General features: G+C 40.4%; 2 protein-coding genes across 2 annotated transcripts in view; one reads left to right on the plus strand and one right to left on the minus strand.

The window, feature by feature from the left end:
• Positions 1–358: 358 nt before the first annotated feature.
• Positions 359–11,902, minus strand: LOC105570253. Its single transcript, XM_012027329.1, has 4 exons — positions 11,540–11,902; positions 6,618–7,705; positions 4,177–5,859; positions 359–1,945 (listed from the first exon to the last, which is right to left on the minus strand). Exons 1-4 carry the CDS (start codon positions 11,552–11,554, stop codon positions 1,822–1,824), a joined length of 2,910 nt encoding a protein of 969 aa, XP_011882719.1. The 5' UTR covers positions 11,555–11,902; the 3' UTR covers positions 359–1,821.
• Positions 1,907–21,846, plus strand: part of LOC105570252 — a 33,512-nt gene continuing 13,572 nt past the window's right edge. The window contains exon 1 of the mRNA XM_012027328.1: positions 1,907–1,947. The gene's annotated coding sequence lies outside the window, so the exon portion shown is untranslated. The remainder of the gene's footprint in view (positions 1,948–21,846) is intronic.

Genomic DNA, 21,846 nt, shown 5'->3' on the forward strand with positions numbered 1-21,846 from the left:
TGTTAAAATCGAATTATTCCCTTTGTTCCGTATAATGAGTAGCCGTGAGTTATATAAATTGAATTATTATATATTTATATAATATTGAACGTCCATTACTAAAGCATTATTTTATAATTGAAGTATAAAGTAACAAACAGAGGATATGGTGTCACTTCAGAAGAAGAAATATTTTTGTAATGCTAAGAAAGTAGACTATTGATTAGAAAAATAAGTAAAACATCATCAATATAAATAATAATATTTCATACGAAAGAGATTATTTAATGATATAGGGTTTTTATTAATTTGCTACTTTATGGTCAGGCATCTATTATAATTTAAAAAATATATTTTATGTAATTTAAGCTAGAATGGAGAGTTTTTATTAACACATGAGTAATTTAGCGTATAAATTTTACGTGATACTGTAATACGTAACTATTTCACACGACGCACTTATTTATTATTTTAGTAGAATATCGTATTGCGAACTTTCTACTATTTTTTTTTTAAATACATTCTACCTTCGTTTACGTTCATTGCAGTTCACGAAGCAAAAATTACCGTTTAACTGAATCGTTCTTCGTGATTATACCAAACCGACTGATTGTGCGCTTGCTCAGTACACGATGCATCGAGCCGCTACCATCTGTGAGTACTTCTGCCAACCCTTTCGGATAACAATCAATATAGTATCATGACCAGTACGTAATCACCATACGCTGGATGAAATGCCGTGAGTGCAGCACTTGCTTTTCGACTATAAGCAAGTTGCTTGCCCGACGGGGACTATCGTTTACTAACATCGAACGCTTAATTTCCAACGGTTGTTCGAAATCCGCAAAGAGATGTCACTGAAGTAAGAATGAATTAGGCTCAAACGTCGGATGTGTTGTAGAAAATGTCATTTATTCGTTGTAAGGACAGTAATAAATACATATGTTCGCGTGACGGCTGGCGACGTTGCTTCTTCGGAATTAGTAATATTTAATAACGTTACGATCATTCCTGATCTCTCAGTGCGTCGGAATGAATTACATTTCACTCATAATTTATATTCAGACGGAATGCGGAGGTCAGAAATGAGACGAGATGAAGCAGCAGACGAAAGTCCGTTCACCAAAGAATTAGGAAATACCACAAGACGGTGAACATTCGGGGATTGCAGAAAATGCAATTCACTTATCGCCGAGCTTCCATCTTCTCTCTTAAATTCTACTTAATTATCTAAACTACAAATATTAGTGCACATTAAATAAAATCGCCTCGATGGCAAGTATATACAGTTTTGGCTCGGTTCTGACTCAGCGCGTATTTGACGAAATCATGTTTAATTGCAAGCTCATTGCAAATTAATGAAATATTTTCTTGAAGATCACGCTGAAGATTTTAAGTACAACTAATCTCTCTCACAATCACGCGAGTCGCAAATTTCCACTAGTCGAAAAGTATACGTTCAAATATCATGTGAATTTAGTATGTTCGGCAAGCCTTGGACGAACGTCTTTATTTATTATTAGCATTTCTATGCATCGACATGTATGAATATACCAATTTTATGTAAAAAAAGAAAAACGTTCCGTGCTGATGAACTTGTCTTTTTATACGGAAATATTTTCCCGTTGATAATCAAACTACTTGTCCCCTAATGAAAACGTCTGGACAGAAGTAGTTTCTGCGCTCCGTGAAAAAAGAAACAGGATTTAACTAGCTAACTTTCCAGGATGCAAACGCAACGGAACGTTAAGAGTAGAATAATTTTTTTTTAGCAGAACTAAATGAGAGTTAGAAGTGCCAGCTTGTAGAGTCGATGGCGCAATTTGAGAACTACAGGCGTGTCTAAAGGAAGACGTTGCCGGGTCTTGCCTGTGGGCACAGGAAGTTGGAACAATCGTGTCTCCTGACAGCGTCCATGACTTCTTCGAAGTGACTGGACACCTGTACGGCCGCTCCAGGTTGAATTCTGTAAGTATGCGCGAATGCCGATTAGCGCAGGATAGCGAGGCATTAGAAAGTCGGAGACACACTTCGACAAATGACCGACACCGCAGTTAATTACTAATTAGGTGTGCACTAGATTGCGAATCTTTTAATCTTCTCACCGTGTTCCCCATTAACGATCGCTCGCTCCAATTAACTCGCTTTCTTTAGGGCGCAAAGACTTGAGATATATAAGCTGATTTAGAAGTGCATGTACTTTCATGCTAGGATAAATTAGAGGTTAATTAAGTATTTATTTATTATAATGTATTACAATTGTACGGGGCAAAATTTAATTATACCTCCAGCTTCAGAATACAAATGCGACGAAACGTTATTCTGAAACTAGGAAAAGGAAGTAAAATTTTCTTAGCAAAATTTTATTTTTATATTCACTATCTTCAATTTAATATTTGTCGGCCGCTGTACGAATTTGAGAGAAAGACTCGCTTTGGGGGAGATTGTAAAATCTTACAAACATGTAATCGTGAGAAGAAAACAGAGGAAGCTATGTGCATATTGTCCTTCTTTCAATTGGACACTGCAATTCTCGCTATTTTTAGAAATGCGGCTTGTGTCCCGCAAATTCTCGTCACGTATGTGAGAACTGCTTGCTCGGGGATAGCATGCATTACAACATAGTACATGATATAATGCCGCTCTCTCATCGGTATATGGACGCGCTTGCTATGAATCGAATCGAATAATGGTGTGTATTTCACATGCTGTGGGTACAGGAAACGCCATATTTATCATTAACAATTCATTCGTGTATAACCAACACGTAATATCGTTAGAATTACTCGCAATAAGCTTTCTTATCCCACGTGGAATTGATCTGAAGCGACACTTACATGTATTTAGACAATCGTTCTCAACAAAACCTCCTAGGCCGGTGTCTATGGTCGGATCTTATATTCAAGACCGTCTTGAATTTATCTAAAGATGCTGTACGGAACATTTCATTGGCTACGGAGTATCTAAAGATAATCTTGAGGCAGTCTTGAATGTAAGATCCGACTATGAATACTAGCCCTAAGGTCCTCGAAATGTTCCAATTTCTATAAACTTTTTCTAATTGTCGAAAACAAAAAACATACGAAACTATCTTGATTATATTGAAACAACGCAAGTGGAGAAACGCGTGGGAAAATGATCTGTATTCGTTACGAATTAATTATTATAATTCAATTGTGTTAATAATTACGAATCGATATTTCCAACAAGCAGTAAATTTTAAACAAGACGAATTATTTTAAATGACACATTTCACCTAACTACTATGGCACTAATGAAATCGTATCAGAAAGCGATCCGGCGAAGACCCTGTATACGCGATTAAGGAAAGAGGCGAACGCGACGTAAGTAAATTATCATATCGGTTGCACGCAAGTTTTCTCTTTGTCCCTTCTTTTCTTTTGTTTTCGACAACCTGTTAAGTCTCTTTCTCTTTCTCTCGCCAATTTTTTTTTTTCTATCGCACATGGCCAGCGATAACGGACAGGGCGCATCATGCGCATACAGTGAAACTGTGCTAAGAGGTAAAAGTCGAATCAGTCAGTAGGACGTCGTCGGCGAAAGCTGGAAGAAAGTTATCCACGGCTCGAACTATAGTTCCGTCCGACTGTTATCGGCGTCTCGTGTGCTTCGATTGACGCTTCGAGTGCCTGATAGTTCAGGTCCACTGAATCGGCTTGTATGATTTCGTGAGAACACGGCGAGAAGCGATAGTTTATTGTGCGGTTACGTGTATTGCTTTATTAACTTAATAAACGCTGACAGTGAAGAAACAAACTCCGTTACGTAGTTGTGACATCTTCAAGAAGAAATTATTCGTACAATATCGAGCATTGTTGCATGGGAATTTTGAGCAGATAATTAAATAATATTCTTTTCTCAAAAATAAAAATAATGAAATAATGCACTTCAAAAAATGAAAATTATATTAATAAGAAAAAGGGAGAAACGAAGAATATGCCTTAACAATAGTCAAAGATTTTTAATGAAAGGACTAAAAGACATTAACTTAAATTTCTAAACGGCGATGTGTAAAAGGCACAACCGTAATGAATAATTTTTTATTTCGTCGAAATTTTTCAATTTTAAATAATCTATTCAATTCCTCATTCAATATTTTATGAATGTAAAATAGTAAAATAGGAATAGTTTCCGTCTCTTACAAATAAAGAAATGTAATCGATCGAGAGTACTCACAGTCTCAGTAACGCTGCCATCTTTTTCTCCATGAGCACCGAGGCATCGGAACCTTTCTGGAGCATCGTGTCGCAAAATATCCTCTTTGCGCAGGGCGTGTTTGTCCAATCGCCCTGTATATGAGCAACTTCCGCCACTTCCGCGTTCTCCAGATTCTGCAACGTATCCAAAAGCTCCTGGTCACTGTCGACGCTCCGCTTTTGTCTCCTGTTTGCTGTCTTCTTCTCGAGATTACTCTCGAGAACTTGCGATCTGTCCAACACCAAAAATGCACCGTCGGCTCCTCGATTTCTTCCATCTTCATTTATCGAAATCGCGTCCCGCGAACTGTCCTCGGCGTCTCCAATCATTTTCGCGGCGTTTTTCAATCCGTTCTGATTCAACATGTTCACTTGCAGATTTTCCGATGGGATCTTCAAGCTGTCCTCGACTATTAGAATAGCATTTTCACTCAAGTGCTTCTCCTTGTTCTTCTTCGGAATCAGGAACTCGGTGATGTCGACGCGACCTGAGCCAGTGGGTAGATCAATCTCCACGATCTCGCTGATGGAGTCGGCCCCTTTCCTCTGGAAGCTCTCGCTGCGTACCAGATTTTTCATGTCGGCATCCGTCTTGAAGACGTCTAGATAGTCGAGACTTCTCCTTTTACGTCTGTGGGTTTCCACATAATCAGCTTCGTCCACCATCTGTTTACTTTCCCGATTTTCAATCCCCTCGGCGTTCCGCTTGTCCTCTTCCAGGACCAAGAAGACCCCGTCGCTTTCCGCGCCTTCGTTTCCCGCCTTCATTTCGTCCCGAGGGACGTTTTGCAGAATGTACAAGGTCTGCGGTGCCGCTTCGTTCGATCTTAAACTCTCGTCGTCGATCGTTCCTAAGTACGCTCCGGCTTCCAAAGCACGCTTGTGCTCTAAATCGATGTCGTCCACCTTTGACCGTTTCAAGACGTCGACATCGAGATACCGTCCGACCGCCACTGCGCCTATACCAAGTGCGGCGCCCGATGCGACGAGGCCTAGGGCCGGTATCAGGATACTAGTGCCTGACGCCACCGTGCCGATCTTGTCCTGAGCCTCCTTGCCCTTGGACAGACCGAGATTCTGCGAGATCTTGTGAGTGGCCTCTACCAGAGGGTCAATCACCGGCCTGGTAAACTGCGACATCCTCTCGACTCCGGTGGAGAACTGGTTCTTCAGATTTTCGGAAATTTTCACCCAGAAAGGCGGCTCGTACGGTCGCTTCAAACCGTAAAAGTGCTGATTCGGATAGTAGTTCTTCGTGGTGTAGCTGTCCACGATGTTCTTATTGTTCAGCACGTACTTCTTCTTGTGACGTTGCTCGGTGAACGAGTGCTGATTTTCCGGGAAATTGTCCGGCCGGCGTTTCTCGTTCTTCAGGATCTTGGCTGGTTGCACGCCCAGCTCTGGATGGGCGTACTGGAGAACCGGCGCGCGGGCGCCGGCCTTCAACGCCACCGGCGCAATGGTCTGACTCTCGGTGGTATAACGTTGAGAAATCGGATAGCTCGTGATGCCGTCCGGATGCAGCATCCTCTTGTGGACGCTCGCGCGGTAGTTGTCGTTACGTGGCTCGTACACCTCGGCCTTCAACGCTTCATTTTTGTAATTCCGCGGATCCCACTCGAAGTACACGTTGCGGGCTTCCTCGTCGTAATTGCGACCGTATCTGTCGGACGTAAAGCAAAATAAGGAAACTGCAGGCGGTATCGTTCCATGTAAACGAATAATCTATGCGATTAATAACTAAAATGATTAGTTGGTGGGGGGGGAAGAAGGCCAATGCGGGCCAAACGCAGGTATTCGTGCGAAAATGTCCAATATGGAGCTATCTATTGAATTTATAAATTAATCATCAAACGTTTGGACCCGTTTTCGGGTCATCCTCAGTGAGACTAAGAACAAAGAATTATAAAAGGTAACGTAAAAATCGCGTGTATCCGACAGTTCCGCGTACGGCCGACAACCCTTATCGGCGCGCAGTTCACAAAGGTCGAAATGGACGCGTTGACAACATCTTTATACTGTTACCGCGACAAATATTAGCACATGCCTCGGTGATCGAATTGGTGAGACGCCCGCCTAGAGTGTAGCGAGGTCCACCCAGTGAGAAATGATTCGTCGATCGAGCTCAAACCCTGGCCGAGGTAATATTTCTCGCAGGAAATTTTCTGTATTATTAAAAATGCCAGGTACGGTCAAGGAAACACTGACGTTGTTAATTACAAAAGGTGTTGCATAAAATTGGCAAAACTAAATAATTAGCATAATTAAGTTGTATGTTAGATTTTATCAGTATCTACGTTTGCACGGATACGATAGGTAGCTGTAACAGGCGAGTCCTTACTTCGAGCACTCTTAGCACTTCGCTGTCGACACTCGGGCAATGTATTCGACAGATTTTCTGCAAATCGTATCTTTCCTTACCTTCGATTAACGTCGTTAAAGAACTTCTCGAATTTCTGCCTCTCTGCGTTATCGCCGAAAGGCTCAACTGGAGGATCCGCGGCAACCGCCAGACTGCCTTCGGGAGTGATCAGCTTGTTATTGATAACTCGAGCGTTTCGCCAGGTCTGCACCTTGTCGATAGGCTCGTCGGGCACTCTCGTACCGTGAATTACCGGCGTGCCGTCGCTATCCAACGACATGGGCGATCTCTTCGGCGCGGTCTTCACATTGATCTCCGAACGAACAATCACCTCCGGGGGTACGGTCTTGCCATCTCGGTTTTTCAACAGGTTGGCACCAATGTTTGTCCTCGTGGACGTTATATGAGGTATGTACATGTAATGAAACTCATCGTTCGCAACAGTTTGATCGTTAAGCTGGAGCTTTCTCTGGGCTCGGTCCTGGAAGTTCCTGGCAAACAGGAGGCCGCCGAAGCCGGCCTCGCCTAGCCCGTCGTAGTTTGTCCTCTCCTCGACGGTAGACTCCAAGTTTGTGTGCAGCGGTTTCCAATTTCGATACTCCTCCTCTTCCTCCGGCTCCTCCTGCCTCAAGGCCCTCCCGTCTGCGTCCAACGGCGTCCAATTACCATAATCGACCACATTAATAGGTTGACCTCTCTCAAATGCCGGTCTCCTGTCGATCCGATCGACGTCCGGTCTTTCATTTTTTGGCTCCGAAGATTTGGAGACCGCCGCCCTGATCTGTTCTACTTGAGCTTCCTCGAGTTTCCGAACCTCGTCCTTCCTTTTGGCTTCGTCCTTTTCGTCGTTGAGCATCGACTTATTCCCTGCATTTGTCGAGAAATCTCTATTATCTTCTACGGTAAAATTCGATTCTTCCCGAGCAGGTTTCGGTATAGGCTTCGAATCATTGCTGTACGGCGATTTGTCTCGTCGCTTGATGATTAAAGTCGCCACGTTGCCTTCGCTCGTTCGCACTTTCAACTCTTCCGTTTCACCCGGAAGACTTCGAGAGACCTTCAGCATCGTCCTGGTATAGCCTGGTTTGGGTAATTCGCCATAGCATGTGCCAAGTGTCAAAGCCACGAGAAGCAGAAGGGAGATAATCTAAAATCAAATTTAATTGCGTGATATAAAATCCACCGTAAAGCTGTCAATTTATTTCTGTCAAGTTACATTTCTAAACCGAGTAGTAACTTATCCAGTCAAAAACAATTGTCGCGTTGAATTAGTTATTTTCAGGGCTGGGAAGTAACTCGTTCCTTGTAACCAAGTTCCAGTTAAAGTTACTTTGATTTTTGGCAACTCTAACTTAACTTCGTTACTTTCTCTCCATCTGTAACTGTAACTTAACTCAGTTACATTCTTTCGGTAACTCGCAACTAATTTAACAGTTACATTAATAGTTACTGTATATATATTTTAAACCTCCACAGATCGCATTAGGCTTTGCATTTGCGCATAAACGCCTTTATCGACGCCTTCCAGTTCAAATGCAGATTTGATATTTTTATTTCCGCTGCAAGAAAGTAACCGCAAAGTAACGATTCGTTACTTTTTGAGTAACTAGTTACATTTTTAGCAAAAAAAAAATTGTAACTGTAGCTAGATACTTTTACGAAGTAACTTTCCCAACCCTGATTATTTTTAGATCAATGCTTAACGTTAAGGATATTACAGTAGTATTAATATCTTCATACTGTTATTGCGACAAATATTACCACATGCCTCAGTGGTCGAATTGGTGAGACGCCCGCCTCGAGTGTAGGGAAGTCCAGGTTCAAACCCTGGCTGAGGTAATATTTTTCGCAATAAATTTTCTGTATTAAAACACTGGCTGGTTCACTGAAAAAAATTTCTGGTTGAATATGGCCGAACCAGATAATTCCTGTAGGATTTACCAGAATTCCTGTAGGATTTACCAGAATTTCTGTAGGATTACAGGAATTCTGGTAAATCCTACAGGAATTATCTGGTTCGGCCATATTCAACCAGACATTTTTTTCAGTGTTCATGTCGGCTAAAAAGCTTGATTATTGATATTGCAGTAGATTTCTCATCCAACGTCTTTCTTCAACTAATGGTGGCCGTGACGTGACAGGAATTACAATTTTTTTTTTTTGCTAAAAATGTAACTAGTTACTCAAAAAGTAACGAATCGTTACCTTGCGGTTACTTTCTTGCAGTGGAAATAAAAATATTAAATCTGCATTTAAACTGGAAGGCGTCGATAAAGGCGTTTATGCGCAAATGCAAAGCCTAATGCGATCTGTGGAGGTTTAAAACGTGAACGAAATTGAGAAAAAAGACGCGATTGGGAAATGTTACTTCAGGTCTATGCAAAGAGTTGCACACTTGTCTCGAGGTGACTTCGATTGTCCGATAATTTTCACCGACGCGACGGGACGACGCGACGCTTCATTAGCGATACCGCGCACTGTAATTCTTGCGCGAGCGTGTGCATCTGATGTTGCGTACATACATGCACGATTGCGCTTCGACGATCGAAGAACAAACGGAGACGACCGGAATGCGAAATGAGTTTTAAAAAAGGTTTTCGAAAGTCGGCCTTACGAGTCCCTAGAAACCCGCGATCTGCGCGAATACGAACGAACACGCCGGCGAACATTTAGCCGCGCGCTTTTCGTGTCGCATCCCGCGAATTCTCGTCGGCGCATCTCGATTTATTCGTAACGGGTGATTCGGCCGAGTCATCGGAGCGGCAACGGTCCAGCGGCTCGGCGACGAGAGAAATTTAATAGCCCGCTGAGATTGCCGGCATTCTTTCCCGACATTAGAAAATAGCAATGTAGTAACCGAGCGGTGGGTTACTTTCTATTATCAAACGTGACGATTACCCCTGATTGGAATTACGCGCAGCTGACAATCGCGCGATTGCACCGTAAATTTGCAGCTGACTCATCGCGCGAATTATAAAATATCATCTCGACGTGCCCGAAACTAGGTGATAGAAGCGTAACAGAGTGCTCGCGAAGAAATGCGAACACGTAGATCGTTAGATTGACGGCACGAGTCCCCCGCCTTCTCGATGAATCGATGCTTGCGCCGTACGTTCGTCGGTAATTAATTAATTAATTAATTAGTTTACGCCATTAGTCTCGTTTCCTCGAAGAGTGCCATTATTTGGAGTGCAACCTTTAGAAATCACTCGAAGTTCTCTCGTTAACGAGAAAACGTCCGCATATCCGGTCGTTGAAGTACGTGCACTTGAAGTTCGACGTGTGTTACGGCGGACAAAAAAATACTTTCTAATCGCGCGCGCGCGCAAAAGGCGGATAAAATGAAATAAAATCGTGAAAGGTGGCTCTGGACCGAGCGTGCTACACCGGCAAGTGAAATGGAACGACATGCTTTCCCCGTGCACGTTTTGCGTGAAACACGCGCGTGCGTTAACTCGTCTACGGCCGGTGCGTATCGTACCATGTACACGTACGTACGCCGGGCAGGGAGTAACGCGAAACGATCCACTTTTTCCATCCCGATAACTTTCGATAGGTGATTGTCAACTACTGATATCTGTGATACCGGACGCGTGGCCGACAGAGCGCGTTTTGCAATCAGTCGTATCAATTTCAATAGCAATTGCTCATTTATTTGCCGCGTACATTCAAGAGAATTAGAATTAATTAGAAATTACACTTTCAAGAGTACTTCAAGAAGAAAAATTCGATTCTTTTCAATTAGATTTTATATCGCGTTTAGAGAGAGATTTTGGCAAATTTAATAATTAAAAGATCTTATCTATTATTTAATAATTTATTTAATAATTAAATTTATTATTCAACATATAATTTAATAATTAAAATATATTACATTATATCTTTATTTATGATTGTCTCTTTACCTTACTAAACTGTATAACATTTTTTATTTTTATGATTTCCTATGTGCGTGTCTTTTTGTTTAAATCCAAGATTTTAGTCCAACGTGCAAAATCCTACCTTTCGTAATTAACTAATTAATATTTATTTATTTTCGGAAAATAGTTGCACGCCTATCTACTTAAAGGACTGAATTTCGTGCGGGACATAGGAGATCCCGGTCAGTTAACGCTACGCATTAATGTGAGGTCGAAATATGCGGCGCAACGATACGCATAGCACACTGATGCATGTCACTCGTGGTTTCCGCTCCAGAAAATCCACGGGTCGACATTAATTGCACGGCAATTAAGCCTAGATCTAGTTTTTTTCCCCCCCCCCCCCGATGACCGCCGCGCTCGTTCGTGTGGAAACCGCCCACACTCTACCGCCGATTGATGATCGCGAGGATCGGGTTTCGTCACGCGTGCCGATCGATTAAGCACGGGCTTCGTGAGATGAGCGAGATTAACCCGCGATCAACCGTGTGGTATCGTTCACGGTTCGTTATTGCACCGATCGTGAAAAGAGATAAGCCGCGTGCGTGTATACTTACGCACGTAATCGACGGAAGCAAATCCGCATTTTTTGCGGATTAATTAATCATATGGCTTTGGTCTTATATTACTGTCTCGTTCATAACAGTTGTAGCAGATGAGGATGTAAATGTTAACAAGTAAAGGCGTCAGAGTCAAGTATATTATAGAAATGCTTACTCTAGCCTGGAAAGTGATTTCCCTAATACAAGCGTCAATTAATTACGCGATGCTGAATATTTTTTTAATTGCGAAACTGAATTTTTACAAAATTAATAACCTTTCTATTGAGAAATCAAATTAAAAGATACGCATTTTACCGCGCAGCTCCCACGTTTCTTCCTGTTTAACAACCTGTTAAAACGTGCGCGATAGGATTCGCAAAACTTTCTACGAAAATCACGTCATCGTGAACTCGCGATGCGTCACACGTACATTTAACGATAAAAGTAGAAAAGAGAGAGAGAGAGAGAGAGAGAGAGAGAGAGAGAGAGAGAGAGAGAGAGAGAAAGAAAGAGATTTACCTGGCGTTTCGTCATCGTTGCTATATTTCCTGAATTTCCTAGCAATCTCTGCGATAAATAAAAAAATTACGAGGCGGCGCGTGAAAAGGTGCACGAGGTCCGCGGGGGGAAAACGAAGATTACTTTCTTCAGGACTGCATGATATGCGACTGTCACCGGTTGTCGTCGCGAATTGAGAAACGTCGCGCGAAAACGCGGGGTCTACCGCTCCGGTTCTTACGCACGAGAAACGAAAGCGACGTGGAAAGAGGAAAAAGGGGCTCACTCCGGAGGCTCCCTGGCTCCTACCGCACCTGTTGACTCCCGGAATATCTTCGCGAGACTGACGGAGCCGCTCGACCGGCGGCTCCTCGTGCGCCCGATCAACGTATGAGCGAGACTTCTCTCCGACCTACTTCTCGCGCCCGCCTTCGTCCTCTTCCGTAGCGGCGTGAGACGTCCGCGTTTAACCCTTCCGGGGAGAGAGAGAGAGGGGAGGTTGATCCATGATGTTTTAAGGGAGACACCCGGGACGATTGAACTATTCATGTAATATTCACCCGACCTTATGATATATTAATTAATCGCACATAAGTCAGTTTAATCTTTCCGGAAGAAAATTCGCCCTCTTGCTACACTGATAAAAAAATGTCTTAATAAGAAAAAATTTTACTTTACTCAAGAAAATTATTCATTAGGTGGCTCCTAATAGCTTATTAACGTAAATAAAGAATAATAAACAAATTAAAACATGCATTGCTTTAATTTAAGTATTTATTAAATATTAAAGAATAGATTATTTTAAATTTAAAAAATATTATTTTAATTCTATAAAATGTTTACTAAGATGTAATTTTCACCGCGAAGAAAATTGGATTTCTCATTTAACAAAAACAATTATTTCATTTAATAAATAGTATTCTACATCTCATAAAATCTACTTAATATAATACACAGATTTACTTGAAATTGGATATTTTTATTTAAATAGAATAAATATTTACTTCAGTAGCAGAAATAATTTTAGGTACATCTATTTACTTAGTTAAAAAACATTTTTTTGTCCGTGTATCTTTGCGATTTATTTGCACGAACGAAAGAGGAGGATTCACATGCACCTGAAGATATTTCCGTATGGTACTGTATCAAATTTAAGTATAACAAGCGTTAAATGGAAGAGAAAACTATGCCGTATTTATTATATAACGAAAATAGTCTTCTTCTCAGCGAGTTCTTTCTCAGAGTTCCTTTAACCGGTTGCAGCGCGTTCGTCTTTCATTTTTACGTATTTCAAAAATATGAAAAAGGGGACCTGTATTTAATTTGTAGTTTCTATGCAAATCCAAGTTCTCTGTTTAAATGTCAAAGATACTGTTCAGCTAAAAAAATTGATTATGTCGCGTAAACAACTTTTAGGGGGACACTATTTATATAAGTTGCCGAAAATATTTTGTTACTCGAATGGGACAGCGAGACAAGGAAAAAGAGAGTGGGAAACGTAATGGTATAACGTGCCATTGATCAGGGAATAAAAAGAATATGTGTCGGGTTCTTCTGCAAATTAAGGCAACTTTTATTTATGCCGTGACGAAATTAATTTGCGGCAATAATGCGTTACTTCCGTTTGCTCCAATTACCAAGTCATTGCCAAGAAGAAGTTACACATTCGGGACGACGATTGGACCACCTCGTTACATCTTTATCTTCGGTTTCTTCTCCTCTTAATACTTTCTCAATACTCATATTTCGCTCTTCATTTCTCAACTTTGCACCGCTTTCATTTCGTGTTTTCGACTTGTGTAATTCCCCGACGTCCAAATTCTGAAAATATCTCGTACCGCCACTACAATATTGAATTGTAGGACACAATCTTGCGAATTTATAGGTCCTCTGATTTTTTTGAATTTGCAAATTTCTAAATTCTTTCTAAAATCTTTTCTCTTCGTAAAGAATAAACATTAATAAAATTAAGTTCCTCGGAGAAATTAATTACTTTATAAAAATCAAATAAAAATATTTGATAAATAACATTAAAGCACTTCCGTTTACATCTCCAAGTATACGGATAAAAACGCAACCGTGTTCTCCAGCGACTGGCGAGGAGATTCGTTCCTCCAAATTAATCCACAATGAGTCTCATCCCAGAGATATCGTATTGTGCTCTCGTTGGATAAACTGGAAACAAAGAAGTAGAGATTTCATGGCGATGCTCTCCTAATGCGACATTTACATTGATTTATCTCGCTTTGCGTGCAGTTCCAAACGCTCCTTGAATCTAATGCCTCATCCGCGATGCATTTAGTAATTTTCATTAAATTACAATATAAATAGTATTTGCACCATTATCGCAACGGCTTAAAATTTCTCCTTGATATTGCAGATTATTACAAAGTTTATCACTGTAAAAATTTTGGGGATACCGCATTGTCCTTTCTTGCTTACTTGCGGATTAAATAAATCGTGTCAAACATAATTGTCCTTTTCCGTTTAAAATGACTCGTTAGAAAAGCCGCGCAGAGCCAGTACTTATTGCGTTTTCATACGTGCTTCGTCGTGCCATTGTTCCGCTATTCTCGGTCTCTCTTTCGCGCAAGCAAGTTTTAATTATCGGGTACAGATCTTTATCAACGGGATTTCGGAGACGCGCGAAACTTCGTCGACGGCAGCCGGTTTAATTTTCAAGTTCACGAACGAGGGACCAGTACGGGACGAACCGGAAGAGACGTTCTTCGTGAGAGGCCGCCAGCGAGTTCAGAGACCCGCCAGTGAAAGTCGATCGGTTAAATGACGACGACGACGACGACGACGACGGTGCACACCTGTGTAACGTCCTATTCTGGCCGCGGGCTGCACCAGTACCACGTGTTCCCTTTCTGACGAGATCTCTTTGATCTCTTTTGCTTTACATTCTACAATCAGTTCTTCCTAGCCGCAGCAGTCGATGCACCTCCCGATTAGTGCGAAAAGTGAGATGGTATTCACAATTTCCTATTGTCGCTACGTGCTATCTTGCGCTGTTATTTTGCCGAATGTTATTTGTTTCCAACATAAATTGTCTGACGTATAGTTTCAATAAATACGAATAAGTTACACCAGCGTGTAATAGAACAACTATCGAGGTTAAACATTTTTAATAATTGGCATTTATTAAATGCGTGTAGAGATGCTCAAACGCAGTGGTTTTCGAATATTCGTTAATTAGTGATTGTGCGAGATAATTTTCGTAGAATAAAAATAGTATAAAGATTGAAATATTTCGAAAAATCTTCTTTCGTTTTTCTATGGATTCTATAGACAAGTAATGGCGAGGGAGGGAATAGCAAAATATATTTTTTTAACTAGTTATATTAATTTTATTTAATTATTTACAATGCAAAATTATGTTACTTTTAATAATTAACTAACACGTAAAAACAATGTGCGTGCCGTTTATTTTCATAATTTACAATAGAGTTTACTAATGTTTAAGGAAATATATTATTAGTATTTTTCTTACATTATACATTACGATAGTATAATCGATTAAACATTTTATTATATTAGCATCGATTTGTGGTATTTACTTGGCATCTTATTACAACAAGATAATAAATCAAAGTAATCGTAGAAGGGGCTTAGAGACTAGACAGGGTTGTAGTGTCAAAAAAGAGTTAAATTAAAATAGAAAATGTATAGACGTTTCGGTCCTAACTGGATCATCTTCGGTAATAAAGAAAAGGATATAAATTAGAAGATAATAAATATATGAAATTAAAAAAATAAAAAATAGGGAAAAGAATGAAGTAAAAAATGGACGATAGGAAGACAATGCAAGTAGAATTATAATTTGAAAAATAAAAGCAGAATTATTAAGAATTATAGGGAAAATAAAAAGATTAAGAGCGGTGAAAACAAAAATTATTTGTTTAAATCGATCTCTAAATGAAGTAAATTTTATTTTACATTAAGCTTTTCACGTACGCACAACATGCGAGTACTTTTGGGTTTATTAATAATAACTAATGTTGACAGGAATTTCAAAATCGAGAAAATTGATTTTCCAAAAGATCCGAACCTTTAAATTTCTCACGATCGTTTGAGTACTCCGTCGCTTGAGTAATATGGATCAGTAGGTAAGTGTGGCCCATAGTAACGCATAAACGCGAGAGGAGAAAGAGAGAAATTGCAGTTCTCTTGAATGCAGCACGTGACTAATACAGCATATTATCGCAGTTCATATTTATCGCAGTCAATCAACTTGCCAGTGCATTAAATCCCTCTCCACCACCCACAGTCGTCATACAATTTTTTCTTTATTTCATTTTTCTCCGGGACTCGAACACGTATCGACATTACTGTAAGAGTTTCAATGAAGCTCGCTTAAACGAACAGATGTGGAAATAGATATGTTGGCCAAAGATAAGGTTCAGAAAAGAAGATTTGCACGCGCATTCAACGGTAACTCTTGTTAAACTACAAATTAACGCGGCATGATTTATATATTTGCTTCAATGTCATTGTTTTATCGTCTCTCAGCAGGTGGAAAGTTCATCTTAATGTGAGCGAAGAGAGAAGTGATCCATGTAGACATCATGTAACGAGTTTCTCTTTTCAGCTCTGTAGGGTCAACATCCGACTTTCGGCGTAGCTCCTTATGGAAATCTAATGTAAGCATTTCAGAATACGTGACGTCTGTCGGCTAATCCCCTTTGTAAAGCAAAATGGTCCTGGCGCGCTAAAATTTGTCTCCGTTCGACGACTTGTAAATTAGACGTACCGCTTTCATTGCCTCTTAAACGTAGACTGTTACTGGTATCGCTAGTTAACTTTTTTTAAGACTCAATTTCACACTCCATAAATGCTCACTGTATCTTCGTAAAACGATTAACGAAATGGCCCTGCGGCAATAAATGACAATTCAGCGGTAAATAATTTAATAACTCGTGTTGAATTCAATCGGTTATTGAAACAGATTTCTTACATGTCATTCTTAGAGTTGGACAAGGGAAATTTGAAGAAGATAGTTTCTAAGTAGTATAAAAACATATGGGTTGTACAGTTTTCGGATTCTGATAATAATCGAAAAAAAATCTGTTTGTGCAGTATTTTTTATACATTTTTTACACAAGTGACAATTACAATAAAAATAATAACAAGTGTAAATAAATTTGATTGAGATCAACAATCAAATTATTATATAACAAGACATCACCTAACCAATTGTGAAGAAATTTTCTGGTGTCTTTGTTTCATCCAGCCGTTGTAAATAATATAAAGCAGATAGAAATGATCACAAAATAAGAAATCGTTGAGCTGCATCTGTTCAAGGAGAAAAAGTTATTAATGAAATTCAACGTAGTTAATCAATTATTTTACAGCTCATTAATTAGCGACAAATCTCAGCCTAAACGCTTGTAGCTCTAAAAAGTCTGCAGAAGGTCTTCGCGAATTGTATGTCTCTCGTCTTCGACGAGTTTTCGATGCGTCCACTGTCGCGAAATATCGTGGAGAGAAAATATATGAACGTCTACTGATTATACGACCTTAACAATAAAAGAAACGTGAGGCTCTTTTCGAGGACCTTGAATTTCGAATCTCCGAAATATCCCTTTGATATTCGCCTCTTTGCGATCAGATCGCCGATCAGATCGTACAGATCGTACGAATGTTTCCTTAATTCCCATCTTGTTCTCGACTTTCGAGGAGCACTCGCGTCCTCGAGGTATCACGCTGCGCTAACAATCGGCGAGATCATTCGGCATTGTGATCACGTTGCGTGTACGTCGTATGTATCCCACGCGTATCGCGATGCACAAAGGCCTTTTCCAATATCGTTCGGCACACTCGTTTTCCTTGACACACCTCAGAGATGAGCCCACGTATCGTAGGCAGCGTCCTACGTACACTTACGTATCGCGACAAAAGTTTTCAGCACAATGGATACAAAATTACACAATTCAATAAAATATTATTCAATAAATAAATGCTACGCGAAAATTCTGATAATCGCAGTAAGTCGGATATCACCATGCAATTCTTAATTCTTCATTTCGTGAATAGATTTCAAGTTTTTTTTTCTTTTCTTAAATGTTACGTGTCTGTTTTGAAAGAATAGCAGCTTTCTAGACGTAATAAAATATTTGCCAATTATAGCGGCAACATATATGCATATATATGTTGTAAATTGTATACATTTACAATGTGTTTTAGAATATCTACATATATTTTTATAATGATATCATTATTGTGTTCGTTATCGTGTTATAATATTTACTAATTAAATCTAACGTAGACTTAGCTGAGCGTCAATTTTTATACCAATAAATTCTGCGATATCATTCGTCGCAATTTTACGACAAAATATTGTAAGAAAGAACTTTGTCTTTTTATTACATTAGATTATTGTATTAGTCTGCACCTAGAAAAAAGATTTACGTAAGTTAAAAGAGATACGTTGAAATCATGTTTCTACCAAATTTTTATTTACTTCTGCTAAAACATTTGCTGGATTTGAAGAAGTAGATACGAATTCTCTTAGGGATTCCAGTTTCAGTCAAATAAAATTTGGGTTTAAGGTAAAGAAGTCATTTCTTTGAAATTAAATAAAAGTCCGGCGGGGTCAAAATTCAGAGAAAATTTGTTTGATTCGAAGAAACTATTTTTTTTTTTATGTAACAGTTTGTGGAAAACATTTAGCAGCTCGAGTCGAGAATTGTGGGCGACAATTCTTAATGCATGATCATCCGTGGAAATAAGCTCGCCATTCGCATACATTATCCGCGATATGCGCTTTCACAGCGCGAGCCGCATCACTTCCGCCGTGGTGAAACTTACTGATATTAAAAACAGCCTCGGCATCGAGCTGCCGCACATTTAGCTGTGCATTTAACGCAATGAGGAAGACGAGAACCGTTCGTGATAAACGGCGACGACTTGCATGTCGCGATGGCATGCCGTCGTATGTGATATTTATCTTCTATCTGGCAATGTCGTAGAGCGGACAGGTTCAAGTGTAAAACCGTGAAAGCTGAACATGCACAAGATGCCCCAGAAAATTTATATAATGACACCCCCCCCCTCCTTCCCCCCCGCCGATAATATTCCGTACTTTATGCAAAGTTTCTCTCTTATTAAAAGCGAAACTGAGACTGATTACGGCGTTATTTAATGCTGAAAATTGAGAGATTCCAATGAATTCAGTTTGCGCGGCGCAAGTACGTAAATATAACTTCGCGTCTCCCAAATTTCAATTGGGCTCTCTTAATTTATTTAATGCCAAAAGGTTAAAGAAAGAAGGAAGGCGACAGAGCGAAGTCTCCAAATTTTCCCCTCGATCCGTTTCCACAAAATTTTCCTCGAGGTGAAATTGGAATCTGACAAAAATAACGTTGTCTCATTAGGTTTTCGGTATCGAGAATACCGGATTCATATAAGAGAATGTTATTTTGAGGGATATATTTATATACGCGATATGTGTTAAGGCCTGGTTGCACCAACGTCACGTAATTTTAACTGTAGCTTAATTCACTCTTTGTCTCTTTCTGTTTCCTTGAAAAAGAGACAAAGAGTGAATTAAGCTAAAGTTAAAGTTAAGCGACGTTGGTGCAACCAGGCCCAAGTGTCACAAATCGTCCCAAATTTCAAATTACGCTCTCTTAATTTATTTAATGCCAAAAGGTAAAAGAAAAGAAGGAAGGCGACAGAGCGAAGTCTCCAAATTTCCCCTCGATCCGTTTCCACAAAACTTTCCTCGAGGTGAAATTAGAATCTGACAAAACTAACGTTGTCTTATTAGGTTTTCGGTATCGAGAATACCGGATTCATATAAGAGAATGTTATTTTGAGGGATATATTTATATGCGATTTGTGTTAAGTATGACAGATCGTTTTCGCGTAATGCGCGTGGCCGAGATCGCCGTCCCGGCAATTATTCTCTCGCCGGCTGTACGATTTAATTGTTTGTGCGCGATCTCTCCGCGGAGAGAGAGATGTGCCTTCTCGTCGCGTTCTTTCAGATTATAAGGTAAAAAAACAGCGTGAAGTTGTCGCGCCAATGTCACAGAGTGAAAACGAATTGTCTCACGAGTCGCGTTTAAATACGGGTGTTATTAAACGTTTATCAAAAGCGGTTAAATATTAATTGGCGGGATCCTTCGGGAAAATAATCACTTTGCATTTTCCCACCGCGATAGAGATATCGATCGGCGAGCTCTTCTGATCTTCGCAGCGAGCCTCGCGATGATTAGAGAATTATTCAGATCGTGGGAAGAAACGGTGAAAGTTTTTTTTTTACACACGACGTTAAAAGGAGGGCTCCTCTTTTACGCGGATGCAGGAAAAAACCGACGTGCACGCTTATTGATTTATTTGCGTTTATTTTCCGGAACGCGAAACGTTACCTCGTCATTGTGTGTTTTACTTGGGCGCGCGACGGACGCGACGCCCCTTTGGCACAATTTCCTCGGGCGTGAAAAGGTGCCGAAGAGACGGAATCTCGGAAGCGTTTGTCGCGAACGCGGCGGAAGCGCGCGCTCTTCCGTTTTACGAGCGATCTCGTTGCTCAACTATGCTTGAAACGGCGACCCGCGTCGCTGTCAGTATATATATTTTCTACACGGGAAGTGGAGAATCGGCCGCGAAAAGTGGCTCACTTTCGATGCCGAAGTCGATGAGCGCGATTCGCGTATCTTCGTTTCAAGTCCGAGACGAGGCTCGTTCTGCAGTTTCCGATCGTCCTTGAAATATTCGAGTTTCGTCCAAAACCAGACGACGCGAGAAACGCCAACGAGCACCGCCTAACAAAGACGTTCTTATCCTCGGAGTCTCGTTCGGCAGCAAGTTAATGTTCTGCCGAAGACAATATATGGGCAAATGGTCCGAGAAAGAACGAACGCTATTATTGAGAATTTACACGCGGAGACGTAGCGTGGATGTAGTTTTAAATGACGTAGACAAAAACGAGATTTAGACATCCGTTTGTACATAAATATATTTTAGACTAACAATGAATTTCAAAGTTTATTTTATCTCTACGGAAAAAGAAAGAGAAATAGCGAGACAGAGAGAATGTCATAAAGAATACATTCCAATAGCGGACTTCACACTAAAATAGTTTCACAAAAGCTGGTTTCTCGTTTTTCCAAACCTGGAAGATAGGTACAAGTCGCACCGCACAGCGTATGCGTTTCGCTTAATTAACCGAACAAATTCGTATGAACGCAATAGCGGATCTTCGGGGAATGCAACGCCGAATTAGGTAATTTCTTTTCCTTTTGTCACAAGTCTTTTGTTCTCGCGTGCTCGCGTGGCGATCAGAGGATTCATTCGGAGGAGTCGTTAATCGATTTGGGACCGCGCGAGACGCGCCGACTGGTTATCAACGCGACCCGAGGCTTTCCTGCATTCCTGAGGTGAAAATGGAGAAGCTGATTCGTCCACGGCCCGAAATCCGGCTCCTATCCGGCATTCGTCTTTACTACACTCGCCCCTCTTAATTGCCAATTACCGATACGCTTCTCTTATCGATGCGCATCTTTGACATTTTGAACGGACTTTCGCCGCAAAATGATATATCGATGCAAAATAATATTTCATCATTTACTTCGAATTGACGTTTTCGGTGCCGCTGCGGATAAACGCGTCACCTGTAATAAAGTAGTTCGAACATCATTAATTAAATAGCAGAGCCTAAGTGACAGGAATAATCGGAATAATAACGATGATTATGCTCTTGACAGTTCCGGGAGTGTGACGGAAAAAAAAGAGACATTCCAAATATGTACTGTCATGTGGATACCGTTCAAGGAACTGTAATACGTTCTACATGTTATATAATATCGCGCGATTAAAAGCTGCAATGCAATTTGATGCTGCGTTCTCCGGTAAATCTTGTATTACATTTGCGCCATGGATAACGAAACAAACGGATTCTCTCGACAGCTAAATATAGGCCGAAGTCATAATTCCGGTGTTCTATTTCTAACGTGTTATTTGCCCAGATTCTTTGACCAATTCGGTGTCATTTCTTTCCCCAGTGAAAATGCCGGGAGAGATCGTCGTTTATTGCGACTTTCTAGTTATTAGCATTATTTATCTTTACATCTAAGTCGCGAATTAACGTTTCTGTTAAATTACAGTTCGCTTAAAATTGAGTGAAGGGTATGATTGTTTCGTTCTCTCCTCCGAAGTTTATTTCACCAGGGAACTCTTGCTTGCCTAATCGATTTCTTCTGCTTCGAGTCATTTCCATCTTTCGCCGTGCATTAGCTGCTTGATGTAAAAGTAGACGTCTCATTTTCGTTTAAGGCAAAACTCGGCTGTACAACCCGCGAACCATAGAATTTAAAAAG

This window comes from Vollenhovia emeryi, unplaced genomic scaffold, assembly GCF_000949405.1.
Source record: "Vollenhovia emeryi isolate VEMERY1.0 unplaced genomic scaffold, V.emery_V1.0 DF939121.1, whole genome shotgun sequence".
NCBI classification, from domain to species: Eukaryota; Metazoa; Arthropoda; class Insecta; order Hymenoptera; family Formicidae; genus Vollenhovia; species Vollenhovia emeryi.

What these genes read in the sequence shown, in the direction of transcription:
- LOC105570253 (XM_012027329.1), bottom strand. An exon ending in TTTAACGACGTTAATCGAAG is followed by an intron (nt 5,860 to 6,617) that starts GTAAGGAAAGAT and finishes TACGTCCGACAG; the next exon opens with ATACGGTCGCAATTACGACG. An exon ending in ATGGCAGCGTTACTGAGACT is followed by an intron (nt 1,946 to 4,176) that starts GTGAGTACTCTC and finishes GCATACTTACAG; the next exon opens with AATTCAACCTGGAGCGGCCG.